This window comes from Artemia sp. Qi Xiang Cuo, chromosome 11 (genome assembly GCF_049724085.1).
Source record: "Artemia sp. Qi Xiang Cuo chromosome 11, ASM4972408v1, whole genome shotgun sequence".
Classification (NCBI taxonomy): domain Eukaryota; kingdom Metazoa; phylum Arthropoda; class Branchiopoda; order Anostraca; family Artemiidae; genus Artemia; species Artemia sp. Qi Xiang Cuo.
Genome location: NC_142804.1, coordinates 18510180 through 18526841, shown reverse-complemented (window position 1 = coordinate 18526841; position 16662 = coordinate 18510180). Strand labels below are relative to the sequence as shown.

The following is a 16662-nucleotide window of genomic DNA, read 5'->3' as shown; positions in this document are numbered from 1 at the left end:
TACGAGCATCCCTTCCATAAGACCCATATATGCCCCCAGGGCATAACTTACAATGAATGCCCTGGGCCCTGGTGGGTTGTGTCAACACCGGAATTTTTGTTATATGATCTTTGAACTATTTTTAACAAAATAGTTATCTCAAAATTTTTATTGGATGCATTTGGGAAAAAAAGGTTGGGGGGGGGGGGAGCTGGTTACCCTCCAATATCTTTTGATGCTTAAAACGTGAACTAGAACTTTCAATTTCCAATCAAATGAGCCCTCTCTGAACTTTATACAAACATTCCTTCCATAAGAACCATATATTCCCCCAGGGCATAGCATATAACCCTTGCCCCTGAAGACTGTGGGGGGGGAGTGTCCTGCTCAAACATATAATTTCCATAACTTTCAACTGCGTTGAACAAAATGGCTATACCAAAATTTCGATTGGATCTGTTTTGGGAAATGGTGAGCATGGAAGGGGTATCAGTTGCCTTAGAATCACTTTCGACTATTAAAAAGGGAACTAGCCATTTAAATTTCAAATCGAATGAGCCCTTTCTGAAGTTTCTACGACAAAGTTGTCTATAGAAAACCTTGTATGCCCCCTGGGCATAACTAACAACGCTTGCGCTGAGGGCTGTGGGGGAGTTGTCCTCTTCAAAGATCTAATAAAGACTTGATAAAGAACTTAAAACTACGTTTAATAAACTGACTTTCTCAAAATTTTGATTGGATGTGTTTGGGGAAACGGTGGGCGTGAGAGGGGGGTTAGTTGCCCAAATCACTTTCGACTATTAAAAAGGGCACTAGCCCATTGAATTTTCAATCGAATGAGCCTTTTTTGAAGTTTCTACGACAGCACCCTCTATAAAAAAAAACCTTATATGCCCCCAGGGTCTAACTTAAAACCCTTTCTTTGAGGGTTATAGGGGAGTATCCTCCTTAAAAACATATTTTCTATCTGGAAATCAACTACGCTGACCAAAATGGCTATCTCAAAATTTTGATTGGATGTATTTGGGGGAATGATGGGCGTGGGGGGGGGGGGGGCTAGTTGCCCTCCAATCACTTTCAACTATTAAAAAGGGACTAGCCCTTTGAATTTCCAATCAAATGAGCCTTTTTGAAGTTTCTGCAATAATGCCTTCTATAAAAACCTTATATGCCCCCAGGGCATAACTTAAAACCCTTGTCCTGAGGGTTGTGGGGGAGTGTCCTCCTCAAAAACATATTTTCTATCGGGAAATCAACTACGCTGAACACAATGGCTATCTCAAAATTTTGATTGGATGTGTTTGGGGGAATGACGGGCACGGGGGGGCTAATTGCCCTCCAATCGCTTTCGACTATTAAAAAGGGCACTAGCCCTTTGAATTTCGAATTGAATGAGCCTGTTTTGAAGTTTCTACGACAACGCTTTCTATAAAAACCTCATATGCCCCCAGGGCATAACTTAAAACCTTGGCCCTGAGGGTTGTGGGGGAGTGTCCTCCTCAAAAATATATTTTTGAGGATCCTGAAGCGTTGCCTCTGATCCTGAAGCTTTGGCTTCCCATTTTTTGCTGAGTCACCTGTTGAAAACTTCGCTGCTGTTATCCAAAGGGATGCCAAAGCTTCAGGATAAAAATAAATTGCTCCTCACTGACTCCCCACAACAGGGGTAGAGTTAGGACTAGACAGCCTAGGCATATGTCTTGGAATATAATAATTGAATAGGACCATCTATTATATGCTTTAAAACTACCAAATGCAAAGAATGTGTCACGAATGAGAAATAGGCCTAGATTTACAATGTTGCCTAGGGTCCACTTTAGCCCAAGTCCACCACTGCCTACAAATAAAAATCACTTGGCCTTAAACACAATTATTTTTCATTCACATAGTGTATATAAATTAGCAAAACACCAATCTTATACCTTTATGCCAATTAAAAAACTCATCCAAGTTATGACAACAATATTCAGAAGTCTTACAACTAGGCCAAAGAAGGCTAACTAGGGCAGAGGTAGGGGTTTGAAATTTACAGACTCCTATTTTGGTCTGTAGGTCCATTCCTGAAATTTATTATCATGTAGCACAACAGATTGCAATGTACACTCAATTAATATTAATGGGTTTGGCTCTATACGTGTCAGAGTTTGCCCTATTTTGATCTTGTTGTTTCCATTCTGTAACATTAATAAAACTTTAACAGGCGAATTCTTCTGTGAAAGTAATTTTTTGCACTAGATTTGAAATTAAGCAAGTAAATGTCAAGAGCCACTTGTCTTTCTTTGTAATATACAACAAAAGTTTTCTCCATCCTAGTTTTCTTTACTGATGCAAATTCGACCCCATAGTGAGGAAGTGATTCCTAATTGGTCTTATCTATTCTAGACTATAAGCAAGAACAATAAGATGTTACAACACATCAACTTCAGGATGAGAATAATCCTAGCTGACAATCGGATTCTGATTGGTACATTCAAAGCATTTGATCGCCACATGAATCTTATTCTTGCTGACTGTGAAGAATTTAGGAAAACCAAACCAAAGAAGGGTACACAAGAGAAAGAAGAAAAGAGAACTCTTGGTAAATTTGTCTTCTGTGATTTTACTAACTTTCTTTGTCTGTTTAGTTTTGAATGGGAACTGAAACTCTTTATTCTTAACTTTCCTGCGCAATTTTGTTCTTTATTCCCCTCTCCCCTAGAACTAATAATTAATATGGTCTTTGATGAATTTTCAGGATTGTTGTGTGTGCTTGATTCTAGTGCCTCTAATTTTGATGAATTTTACCCTAATTTTGATGAATTTTACCCTAATTTTGATGAATTTTACCCTAATTTTGATGAATTTTACCCTGTTTGCAGAGGTGGAACGGGGTAGCATTAAAGTGAACTATAACCTTTTATTTTTTCCACATAGATGATTAAAAACAAAATTTGAATGCACAGTGCTATAGAATTAACATATAGGTAATATTTACGGAACAGAAAACAACATCACTCTCTCTGCCGACAACTCCAAGCTGTTTGGGCCTGCAAACCAACAAAGTCTGCAGCGTGACCTTCATAAAATCCAACTGTGGGCACAAGACTAGCTACTTGAATTCAACACATCAAAGTGCAGTGTCCTTCACTTTGGAAGCAACAACCTCCGTCACCAGTATAGCATGTCCGATCCCAATTCACTGGCTAGCTTAGTACTAAAGACAAGTCCCGAAGAAAGAGATCTAGGAGTGCTGATAGATGAACAACTGAAGTTCCATGGCCACTGGCAACAAGCAGTTTCAAAAGCAAATTCAAGCCTTGGTCTCCTCAAATGCACTATAACCAGCCGCTCCTGTACAGTCTTTCTAAGGCTCTATAAGGCTATAGTTAGACCCGTTTTGGATTTTGGTACGTGTCTCACCTCCCCTTCTTATAAGAATGACACCAGTCTAATCGAGGGAGTTCAGAGACTTGCCACGAAATGTATAGCTGGCCTACAAGATCTCCCATACAACAAGAGACTGGAACGCATGCAGCTGCCAACACTCGTCTTCAGACGCCGCCATGGTGATATGATGCTGACCTACAAGTATATCGCACAACCAAAAAACCCCCTCTTTACCAAACATTCAAGTCAGCACCAGACAAGAGGACACTCACATAAGCTGTCAAAACGTTTTGTTAAAACACGAACGCGGCAACACTTCTTCTCCCAGCGTGTTGTCAACGATTGGAATAGCCTTCAAGCTGAAACGGCGACTGCACCTACGGCTGCGTCCTTCAAGTCCAGACTTGACAAGGAATGGAATAACAAGCCATGTAAATATGAGTGGGACTGTCCGTCCCACTCAACTACTGATTGATGCCAACTTTATCATAATGAGTGTCTTGCTAGGAGGCTGATGCCACTTGTCATACCCAACCATCTCGCATACTCGATCTGAAGTTGCTGTTGTGTGGTGGTGTCAGCTCTATACCACTGAGAATGGTCTTTACAGGCCATACCTACCTCGTTGCCACTGCTACCGAGTGGGCTTAAATTGCATATCTCCAGCAAACCTCTCCTATGGTGTGTGACTGGGCCCTAACACGGTGACAAATTTTTGCCATCATTGACCTAGAGCACAACAGATACAGTATGGACCTTAATTTGCTCCGAAGTGCGAATTAAGGTAATTAAGGTAATTACCTATATGTTATATTATTATATTATATTATTATGTTATATTATATTGTTATATTATATTATATTTTTTAAAAATATTACCAACCTATAAATTACAGATCTAATTACAGCTATAATATCAGCCTTTCAGGATTCAATCTGACTGAGTTTACTTTTCAGTATTTCTGAGATTTAAGCTGCAAAGCACTTTTAGTGACTCTAAACACCTACATTAAATCTTCTCTACTGTCTGTTTATAGATTTGCTCAGTTTGGCTTCTGAGCAGTTCCTGATTAATTTTTACAGTGATTGTTTTTGAATTTTTTCCAATTTAAATGTTGGGAACTTCGGTTATAATTGTTTCTAGGCTGGCTTGGAAAAAGTAGAGTAGCCATTAAATCATTAAGTCTTCTCTACTGTCTGTTTATAGATTGGCTCAGTTTGGCTTCTGAGCAGTTCCTGTTTACTTTTGACAGTGATTGTTTTTGAATTTTTTCAAGTTAAATGTTGGAAATTTCGGTTATAATTGTTTCTAAACCAGCTTGGAAAAAGTGGGGTAGCATGGTAGCCATGCTACTTGGCAGTTTTCATGGCCTAGTGAAATTTGTCTGCAGATTTTGGCAGAAAATGCCAGTGCTTCTACTATCCCCAATTTTTTTGGGATTTCGCCAAAAATCTGTCTTCCCCAAAAAAATTGGTTCCCTAGAAATTACCTTTCGCTCAGGGTTGCCACCCCTAGTGACTATCACTTGACTTGACATAATTTTTTCACTACTTTCCAAAAGTTTTGTCTCAATTGTTTACTACCCATCGAAATCCAGACAGAGATTATTGAAATATAGACCTTTCTTCCAATGTTAGTAAAAGCATAATCTTTATAAGATTATGCCATTTCATCAAAGATTCTATTGTGATTTGTGGTGAAGAATTTCATTTGAACACATTTATGTTCAGTGTAGTTCTGAACATTGATGCAAAAAGGGTTATTTTGACAGCTCGATTGTGAGTTTTAATTTTGTTTTCTTCTGCTATTCTGTTTCATTTCCAAAGGTCTGGAAATATAAGAGAGTTAGAATGAAGAATCATTCTAAAATAAAAAGGTATATTTTACATAACCATTATAAACGTGGCCTATGCAGAGCGTGGGTAGGGGATTTCATGGTAAATTTGGAAATATTTTTGCTATTGAGCTATTACATGAACAAACCACTTGATGCTTCTTCCAAATATAATTGTCGTTTAACTCGGAAATTAAATGGACCCTTTAAGATGATACTCTTTTCTTTTATTTTTCGCTATAGAAAGGTTTAAAATATTGGTCAAAACTGACTATTTGATTATAATTCCATTTTATTGAAGTTACATAATATAGAGGCATTGATTTGTTACGAAACAATTGAAAAAACAATTTATTAACCTTTAAAAAAAAATCCTATTTGCTTTAAGCTGTTAGCATCACTTTTGTTTAAACCTGTAAACTGAACCAACTCTGACAAAATCAAGAACCAGAAAAAATCATGAGAAATATATAATTTGGACTATATATTTGAGTATTAGGGGGAGGGGGATAAAGTATAGTGGAGCTGCAGTCGAAATGTGTTGACTACCGTTATTCTTCATGTTATGAAATAAGAATTGTTTTCTTAAAATATTTCCGTCTTCACAGCCCCAATTCTAGGCTTCTACTGAGTTGTTGGTCTAAGACAGGTAATTTAAGCTCCTGGGAATGAATTCAGAGCTTAAAATATCTTCTTGGAAAGTATTTCCAACGCTCCTATTTCTATTTCTTTCTAACTTCCTTTCAAAGGCTTAGCAAACTGCATAAAGACAAGTCTATATCTGTTGTAATCTTGAGATAAAATAATTTTTTTGTAATTGTAGTTTGAGTCTGATTTTCTTTTACTCTAGGTTAAGGACATAATCTATTAATTGTAAATACATAATAATTGAATGTGTGATAGATTAAAGGAATTGATTTTTTTTTGCCAGGAATCATCACAGTTTAAAATTTTGTTGAATTTTGCTTCATTTGGTATGTAAAAATAAAGTACCTTTCTTTTTTCCTTTAGATTTTTTTTCGTACAACCCTTTATCTTCAAATGTATTCCCCTCTTCCTCCTCTCACCACTGCTATTCTGGTGCCTTGTAATATTTCTGGTGGGCGTTCATGCTTGATTGAGTGGTTCTAATGCGGTTTGAGATCTTCTTACGGTTTAGGAAAGCTGTTAAGTAGGTGAATGAAATTTTATGGAATAGATATTCTGCTCAAATTAGGGTTTTGGAAATTTGTTTAAATATCTAGGCGTACCTCCACAACTTGTAGTGTTTGAACAATTATTAACCATGTATGAAGGCTAATCTTGAGATAGAAACCATAGAATTAAAAAAGAAAAAAAAATTGGTAAAATTGAATTTTCCATTCAAAACTCTTCTTACCGTAAAAATCCCCCCCCCCCTTGCTCCTCCTAAAGAGGAAAAATTAAGCTATGGACTATATTCAAAGTCGGGAATAGGTGATTGAAACGGAAGCGACCCCAAAAATATGATTCATAAAAAATTAAATATTACAGCAAAAAGTAAAAATGCAATTATTAGTTCCAGATTTTTTTTTTGTGAAGTTCCATATTATTTTCGGACTTATTGCTTACGAACTGTTGGTCTTTATTTCTTAGTGTGCTACCTGATATATGTGTTTGAAGATAAAGTTTGATTCCATCAGAGAATGGTTGATCAAACAGTTCATGACAATGAGCTGTAATTAAGGAGCAACTTGACCCAACTAACCAAAACTAAAAAAAGAGCAACTGAAAAACAAAAAACAAAATCTGTATTCGTTTTTGATATGCTTATTTTTACCCAGTGATGTCTCTATACCGGAATACAGCCAAGCTTCCGTAAATTCAACTTGAAAAAGTAAAAAAGTAACGCGACAGGATACTTATGATGAAAGTCAGGTCATATTCGAAGATAGATATTGTATCTTAATATCCAAGGGAAAGGAAGGGGCGGGGGTCAATTTTCGAAAGATTCAGTTTGAGATACTTGGGAAGTAAAAATTTTGGCTGTAGGGTTTGTGAGTGCTAGTTCTATATATGATGTTCTTTTGTTCTGATATCACCGTACTGAGGACCCAGCCAAAGCCCAGAAAATAGTATTAAACCGTTTACCGAAATTCACCCATTTGATTCCAAGGTTCTTATGTCATTAGGATGTCTGTCCGTAAATGCCTAAGCTGATCTAAAGTATTGGTTCCCCTCGAAGACCTCGTTTTGTTTCTCTCGCAGACTATCAAATTTTAATAAAATACTCAAATTTACAACTTTGCTAACTGCTTCTTTTCCGCTTTTGATAATACATACATCCAGCTTCAAAGCGCCTTGTTCACTGCGGGTACTGCAATGTATCTGGCTGGTATTACACAGTCAAAGGCATATTGGCAAAAAACACCCTAATCAGCCTTTCAGATTAAAAGGGGAACAATCAATTGCTTGTGCTTTCACCAAATTTTCAGTCACTTATTGTGGTAGCTTATCTAGTTCAACTATACCGCTAAGTTCAGCAGTTGAGTGCTCATTGTCTGTGCTTCATTGTGCTTCAACTGTTCACCGAAAAGTCAGTAGGTCTTTAAGTGCCCCAGCGCCTACCAATGAAAACCCTATTGCTGTCTTTGACCCTCATACACCCTCCACATCTGCCAATCCCGAGAAACGACCCAGAAACAATTCTGCAGTGACCATAGAGTCAGACTAGCTAGCGTTAGTTATAAGTATGATAAAAGCTGTTCTGCAAAAGCTTGAGAACAAAGGAACATCATTATCCAGCTCTGTTTAAAAAAATAACAAACCTAGTAGCACTGATGATTCCGAAGCTTTGCTAATATTGACACATACGACGAAAAGACTTCAAACGCTTTCAGACGAACATTTTAAGTTATTTTTGACAAAGATACTGAGCTCTGGACAAAGTGTTTAACCTGCACCAACACTAAACGAATCACTTGCAATGTTTCACTTGGAACTAACTTTGCCTACTCAAATCAACCTGGGGAGTTCCGATATCTCAAGACGAAAGTAGTTCTACATCTAGAATCGTTGGCTCATAAACAAAGTTTGCTAGATGACGCTGCCAAAATGTCCAAAGCCGATCGGCTTGTGTATAGAAACCATAGAACGGCGTTGATTTGTGGTCTGAATGCTTATCGGCAACTTAAAGGGAGTCATGTTTCCCAGTTCCAATACAAAGGCGATATAACTTTTGATAGCGTGAAAGGCCTTCCTGTTGGTGAAATGAACGACAGTCGCAAGTCTTACTCCTATTTTTGCCAAATGTATTGACTCCCAACTGCAAAGATGTCTTAGTACAAATCTACTCGCTACTTAACGGCCACCGCGATTTGCTATTATTGACGACGAGATGACGCCTAATAGGCGAACGGTTCCAGATTGTTGGTATTATTTCTTTCCTTGCTGGACGTCTTGAATCTTTCATTGTGGACTTGCCAGTCATTAGTAGGCTTACAGGATTAGACATCGCGAGCGCTCTGCTTGAAGCTTTGAAGCACCAACCATTGACCGTAGAAGATATCAAGCAGCAACTTGTAGGTAGTGTGATGGATAGATAGTATTTCACGCTTCATATGCCCACTTATGTTTTGACGCTTATTGGTCTCCACGATTTTCCCTGGTATAAATTTACCTGGAATCGAGTGCATCACGTTGAATTGGCTAAAGGAGATGTCCGAAACTCGTCACAGTGCGTCTCAGATCTTTGTAACCTCGTATCCATGAATTAGTTTACAGTGTTAATCGTAATTCAGAAAACTATTGATATTTCTAACTGTAAGCTATACTAAGTCATAATCAATAACTAAGTTAATACTAATACTAAGTTAAGAATCAATTTTTAATGAAAAAGACATCCACATGCACTTATGCAATATTTTGCAAGTAGTCAGTAACTCAAATGAAAAAAGGAAATGAAACCTGGTCAGAAAACCAGCAAAAATAAGTTCAACACATATGACACCAAAAAACTTAAGAATGTGTCGTTTGACTTTGAAAGGGCAGTTGTCTTTGGGATTCAACACATTGTTCACGTTTGAATTTTTATGTATGAAACATGTTGTCAAACTTAACTGATTAGTTATGCTTATTCATTTTCATGGATTAACATGACAACACTGTTGAAAATGTGATACTGCAATAAAAACTTCATAAATTTGGAACAGCCAAAAGGAAAATCTTAGAAAGTTGTGGGTTTTAGGTATGAATAGTGTAGGGGGCAAAAAATAATTTGTTTTGATATTCTTTGTTTTTCAACAAGTTTTAGTGTGAGAAGAAAATATGACCTTGTACAGACTGTGTTCCTTGGAAAAATCTTAAATGTGTTCTTGAATTCTGTTTGAGGAAGTTGTCCTAGGTTACACTTGAATATCTTTGTCTTAACTAAAAAAAAACTTTATCCCTCAGCCTACTAAGGGTCACAATTGGTAGATTTAAACTTATTTGTGTTTTGAAGAAAAGAAAAGAAAACTATTTGTTTGGGAAGGTTTGAATGTTGCAATGTATGCTAAATAAAAAAATGTAAAAATATTTTTGTGGGCTTGTACTGTTTGGGTATTTTTGTTGTTTTGTTGTATTTTTAATTTTAATTTGTATTTTGTATTTTAATTTGTATTTTGTAATTTGTAAGTTGTATTTTAATTTTTATTACTGTTTTGTTGTATTTTTTGGATTTTAGACGAGAAGATTACTTTTTAAATTGATAAGCAAGATTGCAGCGGCTAAGGAAAATTGCGATTGTAGTCGTAACAAAAAAAAAAATCGTAAAAAAACCTGCAAAAAGTATCTTAAAATATTCCAAATTTATTTGTAAAAAGTCTATAGTACCTCAGTTTCAACAAAAATTACTTGTAAAAACATTTGGTCATACAGAATTCTGATTTGTTCTTCGAATTCATCGTAAAAAGTTTCAATAGAATCAGTGATTTTAATCTTTGAGCAAAAAGGGTTATGTATTGTTACTTTATCTCATGGATACTATTTATTGATCATATCAATTGTCAATAACTTAATATTGACAATTCTTAATTGTCAATTTTATACCAATTTTTCAAATCCAAAGGCATGCTATATTAAAAAAAAGAAAATTAATATTTATTTTAAAAAGGTAAAATATTTAAAATATTAAAAGAGGAAAATATCTCTACCTTTTGAAGGCAGAAATAGAACTGGCAGAAATATTCCTTAATAATTTAGAACTAAGTGCTGCATTGAGAGCTAAAAAGAAGCTTGTTATTCTGAATTATAACACCCTGGAGTTCAACTCCAAGCCCTGTAAATCTAAAATATGGGACACCATCTTTAAGGTAATAAACTTCTTTAAAGATGGGCATAGTTCTTTATATTGCCATCTTTGCTTTTATTCTTCTCTTCTTAAATACTCATATCTCTCTCTCTCTCTCTCTCTCATCTCTCTCATCTCTCTCCTCTTTCTCCCTCTCTTTTTCTCTCTCCTCTCTCTCTCCCCTCTCTCCTCTCTCTCTCCTCTCTCTCCTCTTTCTCTCTTTCTCTCTCTCTCTCTCTCTCTCTCTCTCTCTCTCTCTCTCTCTCTCTCTCTCTCTCTCTCTCTCTCTCTCTCTCTCTCTCTCTCTCTCTCTCTCTCTCTCTCTCTCTCTCTCTCTCTCTCTCTCTCTCTCTCTCTCTCTCTCTCTCCCTCTGTATTTATTTCTCTATTTGCAAACATAAAAAAAAATAATTACTGATTGGTTTTTTCAGCCACTAAATGTTGTTCATTTGTTCTTTTTTTTTTATCTCACTTCTGAAATGAGAGGCAATAACAATACCTGGGATTTGTGTTTATGGCAATTGTTTCATTCAGCACTTGCTGCTACATTGAGTACAGATTATTTAATTTTTAATTACTTTGAGGGCATCATACATGATTTATTGTATCAATTGGCAATCTTCAAAAATCCTCTTAAGCTATTTGGTTCAGTAATAAAATAAAAGTATGCAATATTGTTCTCCCCATTCACTTTGGAATTTTCCAAACCATAGTTTTTACTTAATGTGCTTTGATTTAGTTTGGAAGAAAGTACTACATACCAGTGTAAAATCTCTAAAAGTTTTTTTTGTTTATTTAGTTCAGCTCTTAATTTTCTTAAGAAAAGATTAACATATGGGTGGATTGCCCCTGGAGATTGGTTTTAAGTACCCCTTTCTAAGAAAAATTGAATAAGTTTTTTTTTTAAAAATAGACTGTTGTGTTTGACCCTCCAGCCTAAATAAGAAGTATGCTTTGACCCCCTCCCCCACCCCCTAAGGGTCAAACCTGGGGTGAATATTATCCAGGGAAAAGTTTTTTTTAATGAAAAAATAGTTTTGCTGAATGTCTCTATGATTTTATCTATATTTCAGGTTTTCTTTTGCTAAGAGGAGATCAAGTAGTCAATATGACGGTTGAAGGCCCCCCTCCCCCAGAGGAAGGGTTAGCTCGAGTTCCAGTTGCAGGAGCCCCAGTCGGCCCAGGGGTTGGAAGAGCTGCAGGAAGAGGGGTGGCAACTGCAGCGCCTTCCGCAGCAGTTCCAGGTAAGGAAAAGTCGGTTGTGGTTTGTTCTGGTGAACCAGGGTCCATCCAGAAAAAGTGGTTGCAAGATGAAACTCTTTCTGTATGCTCAAGGCATTTAGTGCCTTCTCTTTTTCCATTTTCTGCATTTCATTTTACAGTGGACTTTTTTTTTCTTTTTTTTTAATGCATATACTTCTACAAATGGCAGGCCAATATTTGGCATAGTCTCTCATTAAATTAGCAACCTGATGGTACTGATACAAATAGTATGCTATTGAAAGTCCTTGGTGTTTGTTCAGGATTCTCCGATGTATTCAATTTGATGATGCAGTTTTCATGTGCATTGTATTATCTTTATTTCTTTTTTTCTGAAAGTATGACCACTATCGAACATAAGCATCCTTTAAACTAGCAATCAAAAGAATCTGATACAAATATAACACTGCGAAACCTGGTCTGGGTTCTCAGGCTTTCGACTTATGATTTCAAACTTAAATTTCTTCACAAATTTACTTCTTTTTTTCATACAGTCAGTGTGAAAACAGATTCTTTTGATGAATATATTATTTTAAAATTCTGGGTTCACATGTTACTGATCATATCCAATGTAATCCGTAAAGCTTTAAGCAGACCATTAATGTTGGATAATGGCGAAGTTCTGTGCTGTTCTATGTCAATAAACCCTGTCATTGCTGATAGAAGTCCTGAGTTTATCTTGAAATTTATCCTTTTAAATTACCCTTAGAAAAAGCTAATAACAAATTTGAAGGACTGGTTTCTCTTATCATTTCATAATTATATTAGTAGAAATATTGAAGTGCAAAACTTGGTGTTCAACTTAGCACCTTTTTTTCGTAAAACTTTTTTTTTTTTATTAAATGGAGCAGAATTATCTTTAATTTCAGAAAAGAGATTGTCTTAGAAAATGTTCTAGCTTACATGCTAGAAAAACAGTAAAAATCAGCTCAGAGGAATTATCATTTGAGCTTTGGAAGATTCCTGCGATGCCACGTCCTTTGATTAGCCAGCTCGCCAACAAAAGGGACGTAAAATTTGATCGTCTTTTCAGTGAAATTTCACAGTCAAACCAAAAATTCTCGACAGCTATCTGATAATGGCTAGTCTTTTGGGAGAATTACTAATGCGCTGTTTGTCTTTTTGACGGTGATCCGACGCTGAGGCTCTCAAAATGATTTTAAGCTTCCGTGTCGCCTCAAGCAAAATAGTTATATTAGTAGCACCTCACCGTAATGTAATTGTGGGAGCATGTGAACTTTACACTACAAAAGCAAGTTCTAACATTTCATTGGATGGTTTACAATAGCCACTACTAGGATTTCCACTACTATGTTTTCTTAAAAGAATAAATGGTTAGTATAAATCTAAAAGTAGGTCGTGCAACTTACAAAACAATGTGGAAAGGTTGCTCTCCAAGTATTGCCATTTCAAAGCCTCTTTGCTGTTTCTCGACTCAGGAGCTATAATCGCGATCGTGCATTCCTAAATGGTATCCTGCCACTTCTGGAGACGATTTACTGTTAAGTACTCAGCTGCAATTTACAACTATTTTTGCCAGTGATTAGAGGAGGGATGACACATTTTGGGAAACCCAGCAGTTTCTTAATATCCCAAAACCAGGCAAGGTGTAGAAAAACGGTTAGACCAATTCGTCCAACATTTCAGTAGATGGGCTGGAAATCCCGTTCGACAAAAAAAGAATGTCACTTGACACTTTTTAAATTTCAGCAGCCATCATATTGCAAACAAATAAAAGTTCAGATTGGGACAAGCCCTTTTATAAGCAGTGACAATCAGACACAAAAATTTCTAGATATTTCAATCACATACATCAGTGACCATCATCAGCAGATAAACTAAAGTATTACAATTAAAGTAAACTATATTTATACAGAACAAAATAATTACTTCTGGATCAAAGATAGTTTCTGGTTCATTAGATGAGAGGGTTTATTCAGTCTTGAGTTCTTTAATATCTCCTAAATGTAAGTTGAATGCTTAATGAAGATGGCACAATCTCCTTCTTCCAATTGCAGACGGAGTGTTGCGGAATTTACAGTTGTACACTTGCTTAGTCTATCATCCCCATATATACGACGTAGGTAATAAAAAAATTTCTGGATATTTCGATCATGTACATCAGTGACCATCATCAGCAGATAAACTAATTTAATGAAACTAATACAAAGGATATTTATACAGAAAAAATAATTACTTCTGGATCAAAGATAGTTTCTGGTTCATTAGATGAGAGGGTTTATTCAGTCTTGAGTTCTTTAATATCTCCTAAATGTAAGTTGAATGCTTAATGAAGATGGCACAATCTCCTTCTTCCAATTGCAGACGGAGTGTTGCTGAATTTACAGTTGTACACTTGCTTAGTCTATCATCCCCATATATACGACGTGTCTAGACCTTAAGGGTCTAGTGCCGCATCCTTTACCTTTACCTTTATATATACGACGTAGGTAATAAAAAAATTTCTGGATATTTCGATCATGTACATCAGTGAGCATCATCAGCAGATAAACTAAATTATTACAATTAAAACAAAGTATATTTATACAGAACAAAATAATTACTTCCCGGTCACAGATAAAATACTTCCGTCATATTGCACTTCTCTTTATGTATATATGTAATATAAACTTAGTCTTTCCGATTAGTCATATAGCCGAATTACCGGCTAAGATGTATCTCATTGACTTCCTTATTTTAGACAACCGTTTTACTTGTTTCATGCTAAATCTGAAGCAATAACTGAATATCCTAGGACCTTCAGTGGTATGGCTGATTATTCGTTCCCATTTGTGCTTTAGAAACACGTTATTCTTTCGTCAGTCGAAAATGTGAGTGTTGTGAGTCATGGCAAACTTTTAACTGAGTCATCGGAATAAATGCTTCTTATGCGGTTGAAAGAAGATTGAAACAAAGGCTTGATAACATACAATTCGGAATTAACGGGAAAAGTGTCTTCTGAATAAATAACGTGTTTGCAAATCTACCCGCTAAAAATGGATAAACGAGAGCAAATAAAAGTTTAAATGAAAAAAAAAAACTCTCAGCCAGTGAAATAAAGCTATTACGAATACTACCAACAACTTACTGTAGCAATAAGCTGCCTTAAGAGGTCAACACAGCTATGCACGATATTCTTCCATTCCAGTCCTTTTAAAGCCTCCTTACACCCTCCCAACAAGTTTCTATTCCTCTTATAGCCTTTCTTAGAACCTCCTCTCACCCCATTCGGGAACGGCCTGCTTGTCGTTTCACCCTAGATGGTTGGGTAAAAACGTCGATTTTCTGCGATCTGTCATCCTTCATTTGCATAACTTGTCCTAGCCATCTCAAGCTTTCTCTCATTATAGCCCCAGAAAGCAGGATAGAGTCACATTTATTGCACAGCCTTAATTTTTGAAATATGGTCAGCCAGATGGGTATCCAAAAGAATCTAGACAATTCCTCTGAAAAACTTCTAACAAATTCTCCTTCGTCTTCCGGAGTGGCCACGTTTCAGGACCATATTTGACCACTGTCATCGCTGTTACTTCCAAAATTCTAATCTCGGTTCGCAGACTTATCTTCCTATTCTTCCAAAAAAGTTCAACTGTGAAACATTTTAGGTATGGGCCTCTGCCAAGTCGTCTTCAGTGTTACTAGAAATAATAAAAAACACCTTCCAAAGAAGTCCATAAATGATGAAACCACGATACTGAGAAATAGAAAAAAAATTCAAAAGAACAAACCACCTTGCTAATTGAAAGCGATAAGATAGCTGAATTCCCCCAAAAATATATACATATTTATGCATTGAAGTAATAATTCAAAGGTTGGATTTTGCTTGGAGCCCATCCATGGTTATTAACGCAGCTAGTTCATTTCGATTCGATCAAGATGTTTGATCCTTTCTTTTAACGTTATGGAATGTGTTATGAACATCTTTTAAATAAGATGGTCAAATGGAGTTTATAAGAATGTCTCCTGTATCCAGGGGTGTCCTGACGTTCATTTTATTTGGGGGGGGGGGTGATCTTCGTAGATTTTACCGAATTGCTACCTGATTTATGCCGAATTTTCTGCAGAAATCAAGAATTTTGCTAAATTTCAGCTTATTTTGCAAATTTTATGCCGAAATTTTCGTCTTCAGTGAAAATTTTACCGAATGCAAAAAAATTGGGGGGGGGGGGCCGCCCCGCTCCCCGTCGGGACGTCCCTGCCTGTATCGCTGTTTAATGCTAGACCCTTGTTGTTTTTTTTTTTCATTTTCGTTTTTAGCTTCCCTAAAAGATTATGGTAAACTATTTTCTGTGGGGGCCAAATATGAGAAAAATTGCTCAAAAAGGAAAAATTGACTGGGGTTAATATTATATTTCTCTTGTGAGATTTTTTAGAAAAGTCATAGTCATTGGGCAAGAATTTTAGAAGCTTTATAGAGGATTTCGGCCGCCAAAAAAGCTCAATATTCTACGAGTTTACTGATTTTTGTTTTGGAATTTGTTTAAGAAAATTTTGAGAGCTCAGTTCTTAATCAATGGCTTTTCTAGGATTACAAGGCCCAGTCCGGGGTGTGGGTGGCCCGGCAGCGCAAGCAATGGCACCAGGTATGAACAGAGGAGGAATGGCTCCCCGTCCTGGTATGCCACCTATGAGACCAATGATGGGAATGCCTCCAATGGGTATGGGAAATATGCCAAGGCCTGGAGGACCACCCGGCATGAGAGGTGAGTCTTAAGATATTAAAATAATATGATATACCTAGCTATAAAAAAATAGTTTTATTACTTTAAACTAATTTTTTTAAATTATGATTTGCTTAGTATAATAAAATGCTTCTGGTGATTTGGCAAGTTTTTTTTTTTTTTTTTTTTTTTTTTTTTGATTACTATTTAAAGTACATTACGTTAATTTTAAAGCTGCTTGTAGGATTTCTCAGGCGACCATAATTCAGATTCT

At 36.3% G+C, this 16662-nt stretch overlaps 1 protein-coding gene across 1 annotated transcript in view; it reads left to right on the top strand.

Annotated features, from left to right (window-relative positions):
- SmB (small ribonucleoprotein particle protein SmB) overlaps positions 1-16662 on the top strand; it is a 32899-nt gene that overhangs the window by 11054 nt on the left and 5183 nt on the right. Inside the window, exons 2-4 of the mRNA XM_089097098.1 lie at positions 2362-2557; positions 11541-11711; positions 16254-16430. Coding sequence (XP_088953224.1) covers positions 2362-2557; positions 11541-11711; positions 16254-16430 — 544 coding nt within the window. The remainder of the gene's footprint in view (positions 1-2361; positions 2558-11540; positions 11712-16253; positions 16431-16662) is intronic.